Source organism: Neospora caninum, chromosome XII (genome assembly GCF_000208865.1).
Source record: "Neospora caninum Liverpool complete genome, chromosome XII".
In the NCBI taxonomy this organism is placed as follows: Eukaryota; Apicomplexa; class Conoidasida; order Eucoccidiorida; family Sarcocystidae; genus Neospora; species Neospora caninum.
The window spans coordinates 6,309,728-6,326,622 of NC_018398.1; the positions used below are offsets into that span (position 1 = coordinate 6,309,728).

At 54.9% G+C, this 16,895-nt stretch overlaps 2 protein-coding genes across 2 annotated transcripts; one reads left to right on the forward strand and one right to left on the reverse strand.

Annotated features, from left to right (window-relative positions):
• Positions 1-890: 890 nt before the first annotated feature.
• NCLIV_068500 (hypothetical protein) lies at positions 891-6,616 on the forward strand (the record flags this gene model as incomplete). Its single annotated transcript, XM_003886402.1, has 9 exons — positions 891-983; positions 1,541-1,561; positions 1,657-1,908; positions 2,305-2,366; positions 3,283-3,547; positions 4,418-4,522; positions 4,777-4,890; positions 5,279-5,351; positions 5,739-6,616. 9 exons carry the CDS (start codon positions 891-893, stop codon positions 6,614-6,616), a joined length of 1,863 nt encoding a protein of 620 aa, XP_003886451.1.
• Positions 6,617-7,925: 1,309 nt separating this feature from the next.
• Positions 7,926-13,916, reverse strand: NCLIV_068510 (hypothetical protein; the record flags this gene model as incomplete). The annotated part of the gene is made up of 7 exons (XM_003886403.1): positions 7,926-7,987; positions 8,457-8,508; positions 9,096-9,155; positions 9,485-9,610; positions 10,130-10,218; positions 10,638-10,840; positions 11,761-13,916. 7 exons carry the CDS (start codon positions 13,914-13,916, stop codon positions 7,926-7,928), a joined length of 2,748 nt encoding a protein of 915 aa, XP_003886452.1.
• Positions 13,917-16,895: the final 2,979 nt, after the last annotated feature.

The following is a 16,895-nucleotide window of genomic DNA, read 5'->3' on the forward strand; positions in this document are numbered from 1 at the left end:
TCTAAGCACAAGCAGAGGCACCGGGTTGCTTTTTTTTTGTCGAGTTCCCCTTCTGCATCTACTTCCTCTAGACGCATTTCTCTCCAATTTTCTTGCCCGAGTAGAACGGTGCGAGGTTCCCTTCTTCTCTCGCACGCTCTGGCGACGCCCCTTCTTCAGTCTTCTTTGGCCCCATTCGCTCCTACCTTTTTGGCAGCAACCTTTTCCGTCGGTCACACTTAACATATACTTTTTAGATACTTTTCTCTTCGCTGCCGCGTTTCCCCTCTCTTCCTCCTATCCATTCCTCCTCTTCTCTATTGTCTTCTCACCTCTTCTCTTCGCTGTTTCGTTCCTCTTCTCTGCCTCCTATCCATTCTTCCTCTCCTCTATTGTTTCCACCTATTCTTTTTTGCCGCCTGCATCTCCACTGTGAAGGTGAATGAGAGGAGGCAGAGAAGAGAACCGCGGGAGAGAAGAGAAAAACTGAAGACACTAGAGAAGGGCAAGAACAGATAGCAGGAAGAGAAGACAGACTGAAACTAGAGAGGAGACAGAAAGAGGAGACAGGAAGAGGAGACAGAAAGAGGACGAGGAAGGGGCGGCCACGGAGATAGCCGAGAGAGGCCGACACAGAGGTTTCTGCCGGAGATGGCGGTTCAGAGGGAGCAGATGGAAGAAAAGAATGAGAACGCGACAGTTTGGGGAAAAGCCGGAGAGGAAGGAGCGCCAAAGAAGTGACGAGAAAAGAGAGAGGGCCGAGTCAGCAAGGCACCGAGAAGCAATGAGCAATCGAAGGAGATTAACAAGACACGCGTCCATCCTGATGATTGAGCTCTCGACCTGTGTTTCCTTCAAAAGGAAGACCAGCAGTAACATTGCCAAGACCGAGGAAAACCGAGTCCGGAACGATGGGAGTCAAGGGACTCTGGAACTGGCTTGGCAGCAACATCAAGGAGCGAACGCACCTGCGAGAGTTCTCAGGGAAAACCATTGCTGTCGACGTAGGCGTTTTCCTTGACTCTCTCTGTCGCATAATTTGGTGCACCCGCTTTTCGACAGAATAGCGCCAATGGTTGCTCGCGGGCAACAGCTGCCTGGATCTGTCTTCTGCAGACTCCGTCACGTGTTTCGTGTTCTTCGTCGTAGCTTCATCGCCTTCTCCCGCCGGCCGACCGTCCTCTGTCTCTCTCCGCGTCTGTGTCTCTTGGCTTGCTGTATCTCTCTGTCTCTTTCTATGCCGCGCCTTCTCCTCCGGTTATGGGGGTAGGCGGGTGCGGCTGTGGGCTGGCAGGTTCCCTTCGTCTGCTCCTTGAGATTTCACATTTATAAACACCTTCCATAGCATCCGTCCTTGCGTTCTCTCCACCTCTGTCCCTCCACCTCTGTCCCTCCGCCTCTCTCCCTCCGCCTCTCTCCCTCCATCTCTCTCCCTCCATCTCTCTGCCTTCATTTCTTTTTCTTCATCTCTCTCTCAATCTTCGTTCCTTCTGTCTCTCTTCGCTTCGGTCTCTCTTCACTTCTCTCTCGCTCGCTCTCGCTCTGTGTCGTTTCTTTGCAGGCATCTTCTTGGCTCCACAAGGTGAGTAGAGGCCCCATGGGTGCGAGAGTTGGAGCGTTTTTCCGATTTCCTTACCATCCTCAGCCGCTGCTCCTCTTGCGGTGTTTCGCGCACAGGCGGCGTGCGGCTGCGCCCTCGCTTTGCTTCTTTTTGAAGAGACAAGGCGCCTGCAGAGCGCCGACGGGGAGCCGAGAGGACCGCGAACAGGGGTAGATGGAGAGCGCCCTAGGGAGGCCGCCGGCGGCAAAGCCTTCCAGAAAGAAAACGGAGACGACGAAGATATTGCAGATGAGTGTGAAGCCTACCACCAAATTCTTCGCTTTTGTCTCGGAAAGATTCGCCTCCTCACCTCCTTCGGAATTCGGCCCGTACGTCGCTGTCTCTTACTCGTGTTGCCATCGAGGGTTATGTGGAGTGAGATACGGTACCTATGCACACGTGTGTGCAATTCCACTTTGCTAGATACACGGAGCTGTAAGCAAAGACATTTCGTAGACTGTAACGTATATCTGTACATATATATATATATATATATATATATATTATACATGTATCTGTATTCTGTAGCTGTGCAGGTGGGCAGCTGTCAGTACACATATGCATAGTGCCTATATATATATGTATATATATATATATATGCTTGCATATCCGCATTGATCGATGGATATATCGCCAGATGAAGCGACGCGGCTGCAAATATGATTATACAGACGTGAGTGTTCTTTGCTTGGCACCCACGCTCGGCGTTGGGCTTTCTTGTGCAGTTCCTGGTCTTCGAGGGCGGCCAGTTAGAGGCGAAGGCGCCGGCGAATGAGAGCCGACGGCTGTAAGTGTGTATGCGCGCTGCGCTCAGTGGGATACGCTTGAAATCCAGGGGACGGGGTCAGCTACAAAATAGGATATTCCAGAACGCCATGGAAGGATCTAGCGTATGGTCGGTGTTTTTCGGCTGCCAGCGCAACAGCTATAGCGCGCTATGGTTACGTCTCTGCCATGTCTTTGCACTCTCTGAACTGAGGATGCGCCTTTGCTTCTCTGCCTTTTGCATTCCCCCTTTTTCTGCGTAGATGCGCGTGCATGCGCATGCCTGTGTACATGCATCAAAATGTGAGGGACGGAGAGGCGTACGTTTTGGCGTAGGTCGAGCAGGGAGGGCGAGCAGCGCTGTGAAAAGGCTCGAGGAGGTTCCAGAATCATCGACACGTCTTCGCACACGCATGCAGATAGATGCAGTTAAACACCCATTTTCGCCCTTTGATCGCTCACGTGTCGTTTGTTTTGCTCTCCATTTTTTCTGAGGCAGCACGTGTGAACGCGATCACATGCGCAAGCGCCGAGAGGGGAGTGGCGCAGGGAACGTAGATTCGAACTTTTCCACACCGGACCTGGACGACAGGAGCGGAAAGGCCCAGCCGCTTTGCCCGCTCTTGCGCTCTTCCTGTGTCGCCACTCACGGGCTTGAACTTGGATGTCGCTTGTCTTCCTTCTCCTGTCCTCGGTCTGCTCTTCGTGTCTCCACACGTCTCTCACGTCTTGCCGGTTTCCCGGCCCCGCTGGTTCTAGCGGCGCGAAGATAATCTAAACTCTAGTTTCGTGCTTCCGAGCCCAGAGCACCTGGCTCGAAAGGCTTCGTCCTCGAAGGGGAGTTGAGTGAACTCTCCGTGGAAGGTGTTCAGTCGCGACTGAACGTTTTTCTTTGTCTCGTTCTGTCTTGATTCTTCTTCCGCGGTGCGTGCTGGCAGGACTCGCGAGCGCCACGCGGTCCAGGCCGTCGCTGCGCACCGAGCAGGAGATGTCGGCAGTGCGCGGCGGCATGCAGTGGGGGCGATCTCGGTTTCTTTGTCTCTCCGGAACTTTGTGTTTCGAAAGCTCCAGAGCTCTCCCGGGGTCATTTGCATCGCTGCAGCCTACGAAGCAGACGCGCAGATGGCGCGCCTCGCGGCAGATGGCCTTGTTGATGCGGTGCTCACGGAGGACGGCGATCTGCTGGCGTACCAGGCTCGAAAGGTGGGAGACTGAGAGAAGCGAAGACATGGGAAAACGGAGAAGAAAGGGAGACGCCGCCGACAGCCGGAGGGTCACGAAGCGAAAGGGAGAGCGGACAGGAAAAAGGAGAAAAAGGGGAAAGGAGGGGAACGATGAAGCGAGAGATTTACTTCCATTTGAAGGTCGGTCTTGTCATTGCTCTCTCTGTCGCGTCTCATTCCTCTTCTCGCTGTTTCTCTCGCTTCGTGTCTCGCCCGCATCTTCGAGAACACGTCTGCGTCTCTCGCATTACGTCAAGCTCACATCTCTTCGCCGTTCTTCGTCCTTCACTCGGCGAGAGACTCTCCTTTTCTCGTCCTCGCACTGCCGCGCGACTCTGTCATTGCCTCGGGGCTCCTTCTCCAGGTTCTTTCGCGACTTTCCGACGACGGCTCCGTTCAGTGCGTAGACTGCACGCGCTGCTTCCGTCTGGAGACGCCGACCTCGCGCAAGGAGAGAATGCGACAGGCGACCCACACAGACCACAATTCCACTCACGACGTGGGCGTGGCCGCAATCGCCTCTTCCTGCCGTTCATCGGCCTGTCGTTCGGATCCCTCTCGTTCGTCTGCCTCCGCCTCTTCTTCCCCTGGCTGTGCTTCCTCGCTTCTGTTGTCCACGTCTCTTGCTTCCTCCCCGTCTTCCCCTCTGTCTGTCTCCTCCTCCGCTACTGCCTCCCTGTCGCCTGTGTCCTCGTCCCCTCGTTTTCCTGTCTCTCTTCCTTCTTCCCCTCGTGCTTCTGCGGGTCGTGCCTCGACTTTTTTCTCATCTGCGTCGCCGACCTTTTCCTCGTCGCCGTCGCCTCGTCGGTTTTCTGCCTGGTCGCCCGCCCTGTCGCTCGACCGCTTTCAGCTGATTTGTGTGCTGGCGGGGTGCGACTACGCACCAAACATCCCCGGCGTTGGAGTGCGAACCGCGGCGCGTCTCGTTCAAAAATACGGCGCCGACGTTCACGCTGTAAGGACGCCAGGGCGGAGCGCGGAGAACAGCCCCGTCTCGTGTCTCTGGGTCTAGAGGCCTCGACACCGATTTCTAGGAAGGTTTATAGACGCGTCAAAAACATCACCGAACACGGGCGCGAGGGTGCCTGGACCTCTCGAAACTTGCGGCCACGGATGTCCACGCGAAGCGTTTCCTTGCTGAAGGGGAGGCGAGACCAACTGCCGAACCAAGTGCCTTTTTGTCCTTCGTTTTTCTGTGAAACCGCTCAGATTCTTCAAGATCTCCGGGCTTCCGGGAAACCTATTCCAAACAACTACGCTCACCAAATACGCGTAGCCCTCTTGACGTATCGCCATCAAACTGTCTTTGTCATTTCTCCGACGGTAGGTCAGCGGAGCTGTCCGCTGCGCTCTCTCGCTTCTTCCGTCTTTCTGCCGAAAGGCGTTCACATTCGCTACTCCACCGCGCATGCACGCGCCTCATCGCTCCGACGCGAGATCCGAGAGAAGCGTTTCTGACGTGGCCTCGTTTTCCCAAGCTCGACAGTGCGCCAACAAAAATAGGAAAAACTGCATGCACGATGGCGACGCCGGTTTTTTGTATATACGTGGATTTATGTATCTATATACACATATGATGGTATGTACATGCATGTGCCTGTCCGTGTATTCTGTTTGTGAGCAACCGGGTCCGTCTCTTCTAGGAGTTCGGCGCGGTGTAACAGATTTTCTGTGCAGTGTCCTTTTTGCCTTGCTTCCTGGTGGATTTCAGTGGGAGATCCGCATGGCGCCTCTCACGGATCTGCCATCTGCGTCTCTGTCTCCAGACACCCTTCGCTGCCTTGGTAAGCCTTGTGTGCATTTTGCATGCATCGATCGCGAGACGAAAAGGCCGGACAGAAGACGGCGTCTTTCTCGCTGCTCACCCCGATCGCCGAAGCAGCCGTATACCCCACCGAAAGCCCATTCCCAAACGGGGAAGAAAACACCACAGAACCAGGCCAGCTAGAGCAGCCGGCTGCTCGAGCTCAGAGGTACACCTGTATATACAGATATACATGAATGTACGTGATGCTAGTGTGGGATGCGTGTGCGTGATGCATGCGCGTGTCCGTATTTGGATGTGACTCTGTGAGTGGTTTGCCAACTGACTCTGTGAATGGTACCATTTCGTTTGAACATATCTGTCATTACCTGTGCTGTGTGTGTGTGTGTTCCAATCTTTTTTCTAGGTGTTGTTTACGACGACGACACTGCCCGAAGTCTCTGTCTGGGTTTCCGCCATCCTACCACGCTGAAGATGCTTCACCCTCGCATGCAGCCGCGAACGCCTCCGCCGCTCTATTGGTTGCGCTGCGAAGAAGCGAGCGCGAAGACGCAGCAAACCACTCAACTGAGAGAAGCCCATGAACTCGAAAATGAAAATGAACATGGCCTCGCCAACGCGACCTCCACTCCATCTGGAGCCGACCTTAAACACATCGCCTGCAGCCCCGACGGCAAGCTCTCAGCTGGGAAACTCGGCCTGCTTCGGAGACGTCGTTCGTCTGCGCGGGAGGCGGAAGACGAATGCAGTGGAGACGCGAAGAAGGCGAAGAAGTACCGGTCCGAAAAACTGAGCGAATCACAGAGACTGCTTCGATCAGATGCCTGCACAACAGAGCGAGAGACACAACTGGAGACTGAACCACCCGGTCGCTGCAGCCTTGAAACGTGCAAGGCTCCCCACGTGGGTGTATCTGTGCACCGCACGGCAGATCCGCGGTCGTTAGCTGCTGAGGCGAATCCTGTTTTCTGTGAAGAGGCGGCTGACAAGGAAGGAAACGGCGAAAGGCCAGGCCCATCGTTTGCAGAAGCGCCTGGACAGCTCGACGAGATGGAAGGCCCCAGCGGGGCCGAAAGAAAACCGAGCCTTCCCGCTGAGCGCGCGGCCGTTAGCTCGCCCGTGTTGAAGTCGGAGCGAAGCTCTCAGAAAACGACATTTTGTTCCTCGCTCAGGACACCGAACGCCAGTGTCGCTCTCAAGAGGAACCCAGCGTTCTTTGGCTTACTCGGAGTGCGCCGCGGTCTTCCCGGTTTGCAGCGAAAAGACAGTCAATCCCGAGACTGACCCGTACCTCTCGGGTTTCATTCCGCCGACTTTTTCCAACAAACTGTTGTCGTGTGAGACGCGAAAGGCCCATCCCTTCTGATCTATCCGCAACGCAGCCACCTAAAGGCGGAACTCCTTCACTCGCCAGGCCGAAGCCCTGTGTTTACTGCTAGCCACATTTTCTTTTTCACATGCCTATATTTTTGTTATGTCTATTTCCGAGTTGTGAGTGCCGCCTGTAGACTTTTCTTCTGAAGGTTTCATGTGTGTTTGCTGGCACTGACACACGCAATTCTACTGATGCAGGTGACCACCGAAGTCTGTTTTCAGCCATGTCTGGCGGCCGTGATACTTCTGAAGCTTCCAGCGGTTGTTCGGCATTTCCCCCAGCCGTCCTGGAACGCTTCTTCGTTTGTTCGCTCATGTGTGCATGCGCTGCTGCCTTGTGACCGACATATGGGTCGTCTCGGTTCGCCGAAATCGCAAGCTCCTCTCAGCAAGAACCGGCACGCGACGAGTGTTTTCCGTGCAGTCCCGCGGCAGAGTTCAGCAGCCCCCCGTCGCTACGAGCGAGGCATGCGACGGGGCAGTAACACTTTTCACGTTCTCAGTTCAATCCGGAACCAAACGCCAGCTTCGCAATCGTTTTGCGTTTTTGCTTTTACATTTCGCACACACTTCCCACGAGACGTGCTGCTCTCTTGCCTCACTCGCACAGACAAGAGGCGCGTTGCTGGAGTCGATTTTGACAGCGCGGAAGCTCCTGAGAAGCTGCGCGCGTCGACCCAACCGGCTGCACGCCTCGTAGCGAGACTTCACCCGGGGCCTCTCGGCAACCGTGGGGAAAGAAACGCAACCTCAAACGGTCTTGTCGAACCAGCGGCCGGGACGCAGCCAAGAAGGAAGTTACACGTGAACAAAAACAGTGACCCTGGCTCTTCCCGCAAAACAGGCAACCACTGACACAAGGCTACGCAAGTCTGTCACGTCACCGCACCTGGCGGGGGCTCAGCGTGTGCGCTGCGAGACGCGGCGCCGATCTATTTAGACAAAATCTACCGAGCGCATGCAAGAGATGCAATCGCCAGTGGAGGCCCAGCAGCTCTCGCTGAATCGCCTTCCGGCCTCCGCACAAAACAGAGGACGACCTGACAGACAAAATCACCGCGCTGCGAACACGACCTCAACGGTGTCTACGGACAGCTGAAGATAAAAGTATACTCTGTATACCTACGCATCTACGAATAGAGACTTGTGCATATGCACAGGAAGAGACCATTCAGCCGCCCCCGCCGACACGAACGAATTCGGTGCGCACTCGTCGCGTTCACATATTCCCCTCGGCTACGCAGAAGCGTTTCCAGAGGAACTTGACGGTCTCGTAAGTGCCTGAGAGACCCCAGAGACAACGCACACACGCGGAAACGGAACCAGTTGAACACGGGGACGAAAACGGCGCGGGTAACGCGGCGAGACGCCTTGAGTCAAAACGCACGGAACACTGACGGAGCGACTCGGATCTACTTGACGCGCAACGCACTTTCTCAACCAATCGCGACCGGCTTCTCCCACAGCCCAAGGCATTCTTGGTTCCATGCGTGCAATTATATACACTCATGTCCTAACGGAAAATAACACTTCCATATCTACAAACATGCTTTCCAAACCTATGTCTCTATGTGTAGAAAGACGTACCCACCGATGTACACGTATAAATATTGATACATGTATGTATACGGATGAAGATGCTGGATAGTTGGAGGGATAACGTTTGGGCGGCGTTCCGAAGCCTGTGTCTAGCGCTTGCAGTGAAAGCGAAACATGACCGACTCATCTGTGAAGTGGAGGTTCGACTTACCCCAGCAAATGCCGGTAGCTGGAGTGCTCAATGCGATCCTCGTCGAGGTACCCTAAAGAACGAAGCGTTGCCACAACTGAAAGAAAACTCTGTTTACCGCCTGCGGTTCCGCTGGGCCCCTCAAGGGGTAACGACGATGAAGTTTTGTTCATGCACAGGTAAATATATATATATATATATATATATATATATAGCATGTGGAACCCCATGCATTATGGTTCGTATCCGTGCGTATTACGCCAGTGCGCTGAAGCGAAACGCGTCGAGCACCAGATGGATACACACTTAGAAGCCTATCATCAACATGGATGTTCTGGTGCGTGCAGACACATGACGATAACTGCACACGCATGCACCTGTCCATGTTGGTGAAACACTCATTGATGCAAGCGTGCAAAAAGAGTCGTGAGGCGACGGAGAGTTGTGGACAGCGTCTGCGTCGTTTTTGAAGCTGTCGGGAATTCTAGGCACGAAAAAAAGGAAGAGAAAAACAGCAATCTGCTAGCTGTGTGTGCGTCAGTTGAGAGCCAATTGAACCCGGCAAGAGAAGGAGACTACCAAAGTGAGTATCGTGATATTCGTACAGCTTGTATACAAATGTTGGTTTTTCAAATATAATACGCTGGACGCAGTTCCTACCTTCCAGAAGCCTCGGAATCCCTCTTCTCGGAAAATCGTTCGGACTGCACTATGCAGCGACTGCAGAGAAAACAAAGACAGAAATCGGACTTCCGCATCGACAGGACGCTCCAGAGCGACCGACGAACTGAGTGCGCGCATACCATCACCGAGTCGAACATGTTCCGACTCTGATCACACGGGGTCGTCACTGCTCTGTCGCAGCCCACCGTGTGCCGCGCCCACACTAGGCACCTGCACGTTCGTCCCTCCATATCGGCCAGCTTACAGACATGCACGCATGCATGCATATGTGAAAACATCCCGTATATGCACATGCAGACACATATACTTTTGCACATGTGCACGGACAGCAAGAAATGACAACAGATTTCTGTTCCTTCGCTTACACTATATTTTTTTGTGACCCGCGGAAGGAACGCGGTGCGCGCGCAAGGCGGTCGAGCCCGTTGTACTCCACCTGGCCCCTCCAGGCCACGTGTCCTCGCCGCCGCTTGCCGGATAAGTGCCTCTTGCTGCACGCATGCAAAGAGGAAAACATCGGCACATCTGGTCGCCTTGGTCCACGCGGACGAAGAACAAAGAGATGACGCTCTGCCCCAAGCGCGTTTTCATCTTTCTGACATACGACACACGCTCCCCATTTCACATGCTCAGGATCTGGGCGTGAGCCGGTCATTGCTCAAAGGCGTACGCACCGAGAGAGAGGCAGACGACAAAAAAAACACGGGCTCTGTCAAGGACATGTGCGTTCACAGGCGGTTCTTCCTCGAAAGCCTCCCGCCAAAGCATCGTGTTTTCAGCGACCATGGCGAAGCTGCTCTGTCTCCCAGCGGCCTCTCGATTCTGGTGGCGCTGAGGCTCGGTCGACTCCGCGCCCTTCACCAGTTTCAGGGACTCGACTACCCCCCCCCCCCCCCCACAAAGCCTGCGAGACGACATGCGCGTGCGCGGCTTCCCGCACAAACGCAGAGAAAAAAAGGTGCACACGAGACAAGCAACGCCAAGTCAGAAAAGAGAAGAATCGGACTCACTTGCTGGCGATAGCAGTCTTGAGTCTGGAGCCGCGTTTTGATGACGTCGAGAGGATTCGAGATCAGACCCGCAACGCCTCCACTGACAGCTGCGTCGCGCCGCAAGACCACACACAAACAGCACATGCGTGTTTTCCCTTGATTCGATCGTGGTGTGGCTGAATGTTTCGCGCATGCACAAATCCACACTGACGCCTACACAACTTCGCATACACGCAGAGCACAAGCACCTGTGGAGTCCCGGTGGACAGTTGCGCGGCAGCTTTCAGAAAACCCAGAGTGCCTCGGCGTGTTCACTCGAGCGTGTGAGGTCTACGAAGCACCACCATGGCCTGAAAAAGGATCTGATGTACAAAGGTGACGGCTTTGAAGCATCGTCGCAACCCTTTCTTGCGAAACGAAAGGGAAGGAAAAACCCTGTCTGCAATTCAGTCGAGTCTCGTCTCCCCCGGCTCCTGATTGCGGAGTGCGTCTAGTCTTTGGCCTGACACTTTAAATTTCTTCTCACCTGCACAGAGGAAATAAAGATGAAGGTTGCTCCTTTGATCCGTATGACTATCAGGGGGAAGAACGGTCTGCTTCATCCATTCGTTGACACACACGAGCGTCGCGCCGAACGGAACGTTCAAGAGGACTGTCGCCGGGAGACTGCGACACAGCGCCATCCCTCCTTCGTCCTGGAGCACAGTTCGAAGGCAATCGAGGGGACTCCTGAAAAGGAAAGACGCATGTGCATTCGGCGCGAATCGACAGCGAATTCCAAAGCACAAAACCCGTTGCAGCCCCTGCGCTGCTTGGGAATCAGCGCGCGCAGACGCATTACAGATGGCCTTGCGCAGTGAATTGCATGCACAAACAGGAATCCGTGCACATCCGTAGATCTAGACCCACACACTTTGGAACGGACGCTGACAGCGCATTCATGCACATGCTCCTCACAATCCAGTGCACACCCTATGCATCCTGCTTCCTATCCACTCGATATGACATGATGACATGCACACTGTCACACCGCCATCTCGGAAGGATATATATATATATATGTACATATATATATATATATATATATATATATATATATATATATATAGGTCAGCATTTCGACTGCTGAGTAAACGAACAGAATGTAGGGATGTGCTCGTGTGAGAGACGCCACACGTCGCGGCGTTCTGCTATGCGCAGTTCGTCTTTCGTGGGTGAACGATGAAAAATGCTGCGGAGACCCTGTACACTTTTGTCCCAAGTGGAAAACTGCGCCGAAATCAACCGGTATCTATACTGAGAGAGCTCTCGAATTCATGGCAAAAAACAATAAAACTTTTCGATCCGGTAAAAACCTCCCAGCTGCCCTTTCCGAGTCTTCGCCCCGCACATCTCTACACAGGAATCGCCTCCGGCGCTTATTTCCTTCCAAAGAGTTTTTTTTGTCCCCCTCCTCCCCCCCAGAACCCCCGAGACTCTCTCGGTTTCCTCAGCGGCTCCGTGCACTACGTGTCCTCCCTTTTCGACTGTTCCTCGCTTGCTCTGTCTCCACTTTCTTTAGGTTGCCTTGCTCGTGTCTTCTCCTGCCGTCACGTTTCTCCCACTCTGACCTATCTTCCGTGCTTCTCTTTGCCGCGTTCAGAGCTCACCTGTAACAGCCAAGCTGCAGCCGCTGCTTAATCACATCCATCGGCGTGAGGATGGCGTCGTGAGTGATCGTCGCCACCCCGCCGCAAACGAAGGACTCAACGGGAGACAGCTGAGCTCCCTCCGCGCCCACCGGTCCCCCCTCTCGTCCTGGAGGGCCTTCCCCCACAGCGATCCAGCCGTCGGGCCAGCCCGAGCCCGGAGCGGCCTCTTCCTGGCCCCAGCGACCGCGTGTCGTGCCGTCATGGAACTCCGTAGCGGACGCTTCCGAACCCTGGTCGGTGTCTCTTCTCTCCTGGTTTTTAGACGCTCCGAGAGAGGATGGAGGCGACGAAGAGACAGGGACGGCGCCAGGCGCTTCGGCAGTTGACGACCGCGGTCTGTCTTTTCTCTCGAGAAAGAACTGTTTCATTCGTTCGTAAGAAAGGAAGTAAAACGCATGCGCAGGGATGCACCCCGACGCGACTGCGGTGGCTCCGCGGTAAAACCGCGGAATCCCCCCTTCTGCGTAAAGAGATTTAGCAGCCGAAAATACCGAGAATCTTCCTCGCGCAATCCGAAACTCTTCTTCGGTGTATGGAGCGAACGTGGCGTGCGCTCGGCGAGCTGTCGTCTGTCCAGGCGACGCACAACCCGTCCCTTCTCCCGAAGGCGGGCTGAACCCCACGAGCGTGGCCACGTGTCTCCTCCACAGGTCCCCTGTCCCAGAGCCTGCCAGAGACGCGACAGCTCGTGGGAGACCGCCACGAGTCGCCGGGCCGCCGTCGCCCAGAGGCGACGGCGGGAGAGAGGCCGAAGCGGAGACGGGAGGCAGAGAGAAGAGAGGCAAGCGGCGGACTAACGAGACGGCCGAGCCAAGACTGTGGCCAGAGAGTCTTGAACCTACGAGTCCAGATGCGGACGAGACGACTGGGACGCGCTCAGGGCGCGAAACGCGAGAAGCGCCCCCGGCGAAGTTTCGAACTAGCCAGGCAGAGTGTACGCGTTCGACTGCAGACGCCAGAGGTCTACCCAGCAGTCGACTGGCGTCGGCGCGCGCCAGACGTTGGCCCACGGCTTCGCATGCAGGCAGCGCTAGCCTCCCATGTCGATGACCCCACGACGCCCTGCCCCGTTCTGCATGGAATTCCCTTTCAGCGACTGCCTGAGCGAGGCGGCCGGGATAGCTTCTCTGGCGAGCACGAGCACGGCTGAAATCTGCAGACAGCACGGAGAAGTTGAGATGAGCCGTGGAAGGTGGTAGTACGGCTCGCTGGCTTACTGGGCGCCACGTTCCGCTGGCCAAGGCCTTTCCGCTTTTTTCGCCGGAAGACCTCGGCCCGAGTCTGGACCCCGCTGTCGACTTGTCGAAGGAGGGCGGTCTGGCGAAACTTGACGACGAGCGAAGGCGCATCCCCATATCCCCGGGGGTCGAGTTCTTTTTCGGCGAGGAGTATGCGAGAGACGACAGGGGCGAGGGCCCAGGGTAGGGTCCTTGCGAGATGGGACAGGGAGGTACCGCGATTTGCCGGAGAGGACAGAAGCCCTGTAAGGGACTGTGGGCCATTTGGAGGGTCATGCGCGCCTCAGCTGCGTGCCCCGCCGCGAGTCTTCCGCCTTCGGATCCGCCACTCCACAAGGACCGCAGGCCGTCTCCGGATGGCGGCTTCGACACGGTGATCTGCTGGGGCGCCGACGACGACCCGCGCGCAGCCGTCGCCGAAGCTTCTCCAGCACGCGCGTTGCGAGCACACGGCGCGCTTCGGGGCTGTCTCTTCAGCGCGTCCCGCGTCTGGTCTGTGCACGCTTCAGAAAGATGTGGAGGCGCCATGCACAGAGCCTGGGCTCGAGTTTTAATGGTGTCGATGGGATACACCGCCAAGTGCTCCATCAGCCCCGCAACGCTGCCTGCGGCCGCATGCATAGGCAACGGCCAGTCGCCTTGCCATTCCTCCCAGTCGAGATGCGTCTCTTGCGCGTTGCTTCGGAAAGCGGCGTCGCCCGCCCCTCGCCCACACGAAGTGGTGTGTGCAGCCCCACTTGCTCCGGTCTCCCCTCTCCGCTCCCCGTTCGCTGCGCCTTCACTCCCCAGGCCTCGCGCGATGTTCGCGATTCGGTCGGGTGTCGGCGGGTCTCTGGGCCCGAGCGGGGCCCCGTACTCTCTTCCACCCTCCTGCATCGACGGTAAATGGCGAAAGACCGGGCACGAGGACCGGCGGCCCGCCAAGACAGTGAAGGTTTCGCCGAAAAGAGAGAACGGTTTATGGAATCGAAGTTTGAAAACCCCTCTAAGTTGCGCCCCGATTCAACGGCATATGCCCTCTTTAAAAGTGACGAACTGGGATTCCGTGGCGGGCTCATGCCCCAAAAAGGCTCCCGCGCTCTATCGGAGAATTGTTTAAGTTCCTACCTAGACTCTGCCGCCCGTTGCCTGCGTATAGTCATACCTACCTATAGACATAGAAGCGGTGACGCGAGAGGGAGTGTGTAAAAAAAAAGCATCCCTTTATGCGCGAGAACCGAGAAAAAAAAATCGGACCGACGACCACTTCCGCGAGAACGGTTCTCCGAGCAATACGTTTCGGAAGACTTGGAAAACCGCATGCATAAACATGAAGACGCGCAGAAAGGTCCCTTTCCTTCGGTATACCAAGTCCACAGCACGGGAATGAACCGGTATCTGCCACACAGAGGTACAACTTACTGACGAACCGCGTGAGAGAAGGAGGGCAGGGAGCAACGGAGTCAGGAGGCGGGTGCACAGGAGTGAACAGCAGCGTGAAACAGAAACCGCGGCCGTGTGTTCCCTCAGAGAAGCCAAGCGTTAAATGCTCTCTTTCAGCACCGGTGTAGCGATCGAAGAGGACAGAAAAGGAAAAAGGGGCCAAAAAAAGGAAGGAAAGGCGCCGCAGGCCCGGCGCAATGACCAACGCCCCTCGCGGGATGTGAATACAAACACGAGGGTGTGGAATCACTTTCCAGGAGTTTGCAGCGGCGTCAAAAGTGATCGGCCGAGTCAAAAGCACACAGATATCTGCACAGTTTTGAGGCAAACGTCGTACCGCAGAAACGAGTGTGTCGTGGGTCAAAAAGACGATTGGCTACGCGCTGCGGGGCTCTCTTGTCTGTTCTGTCGATTCAACCGAACAGCCCGCTCAGCTAAAAAAGGGGAAAGCGACGGAAAGTGTGACGGCCCATACCACTTCAGAAAGCCATTTTCCACTCAAAGAGAAGGTAAGTGTGGCTTACGACGGACACAATTTGCCATCATGGCGACAAAGCACGCCCACGCCGAGGCTAAAGAAAGTAGAAAATGTCGAGGCCTCCACAGAACCAATTGCATGCACTTGTTCTGTTGACCGCAGCACATCACCAGCTGCCACAAACACCATCGGCCAAGAGATTGTGTGTTCGTTGTCCCGCAAAAAGAGGTGTACTACTCTATTCTCCGAATGATTGTAGTGCTGCTGAAGTATGTGCGGTAGGTGTGGTGTAGGCGCGCACAAAAAGACGAAGAGAGCATGGAAATAGGTGGGGGTTGTCGAAACAGGGAATTCATCCCGGAAAATGGTCACCAGGTATACAACCGGGTCCAACTAGGGCTGCAGCGAGCACCGAGACCATCGCCCCGCATGGCGAAGGAACACCACTTTTGAAGAGATTCTATTCCAGGAGGGTTTGTGGCGGTGATTCCCCACTAACAGGACGGCAAACCATGTGGAGCAAAGAGCGTGTGTTCTCAGAGCAATCGCTCTCCCAAGCACTTCCCCAACGATGGCCTCCGCTGTCAATGGCTCAAAATTTCTGTGTTCACTGCCAAAGACAGGGTACGCCCATGAGGTTGTTGTAGCTGTTAAGCATTTCGTTTCACTTTCAACTGTAGAAGTATCTCTAAACGATATACATGGACCCTGCGTCGGATCTTGGTCACACCAGTGTGAAATAAGCCACGTCTCAGCGGACCACCATTGACAGCTCTCGTTGGCCATTTGGTTCCATGAAGGAAACTACAATAACCAAATCAAGACAGGAGAACTCGAATGCAGGAACGGCAAAAAGAGGCAAGAAATGAAAAAAGTCCAAGCGCAGAACAGGACCAAGAACCAGCATCGTAGGCGGACAAGCGCTAAGAAGTTGACGGCGGTTGTCGTCAGTCACCCGCGGTGCTCTCTCTGTTACCGTTCTCTTCTTTGAGGTTCCAGCTGACCATGCCATGGACTCTCACAATAGAACTTGGATCCGGTAAACAAAGACACTGAACCACGGACAGTTTACTCAGTTCAGTAATGGGCGCAAGTTATTGGCGATTAAGTTACTTGCTCAGTACACCTCGACGTGGTGGTGTTCAATGACCGTCCACGGATATGTCCATCAATGAAGACATTCGACTGCGTTTACCACGGCCCTACCATGAGACACAAGATATGATGCAGGAATGTACATCTCCATGGAAAACCCGGTTCGCAAGGTATGTAATTGCCTTTGCTGAGCTCTGCCGCGACTGGTTATGAAGAAGCCGAGAAAGGCCAGAAAAAGCATACCGTACCATAATTATCAAGAAGCAACCGACGCGGCACCGGTTACCGGAAGCCGCAGGCCAGGGGCTCTTCCCCGTGTAAAAATCCTGTAAATGTACCTGCAATTAACCTTCTTCCCCTACGTGTCCAAACTATGTGCTTTTTAGCTGGTGGTTGAACTTGCGATGGTTTTAAAAGGCTGTACAGCAGGTGTTCCGCAACCTGTGTTCCCTGTATTCGGTTGCCACGTATCAGCAAGCTCTACACACCACGTTCTTAGATTGCGGGTATATGCCTGTCTTTCAGTTGAAGAAGTGGTGTTTAGAGCTTTGTGGACACCGCATTCGGTTTCCGCCTTCGGCCGTCAAATGCTGTGCAGGGATGTGAATGCGATTATTCTAGGCCCATACGCCTTCGTGAATTCTGCTCCGGCGGAGCACTGTCACACGGATTTCCGTTTTTTTTTCGCCGCCATGTATTGCCACACTCATGAGTTCTGCTCCGGCAAAGCATTTACTATCACACCGATTTCTGTATGTCCTCGGTCGTCGCCATGCATGGCCGCGCGGACCAGCAGCAAATCTTTACTGATGCGAAGTTTAGTGGTAAACGCCCCCCAAAACGGCATCCACTGCTCTCTT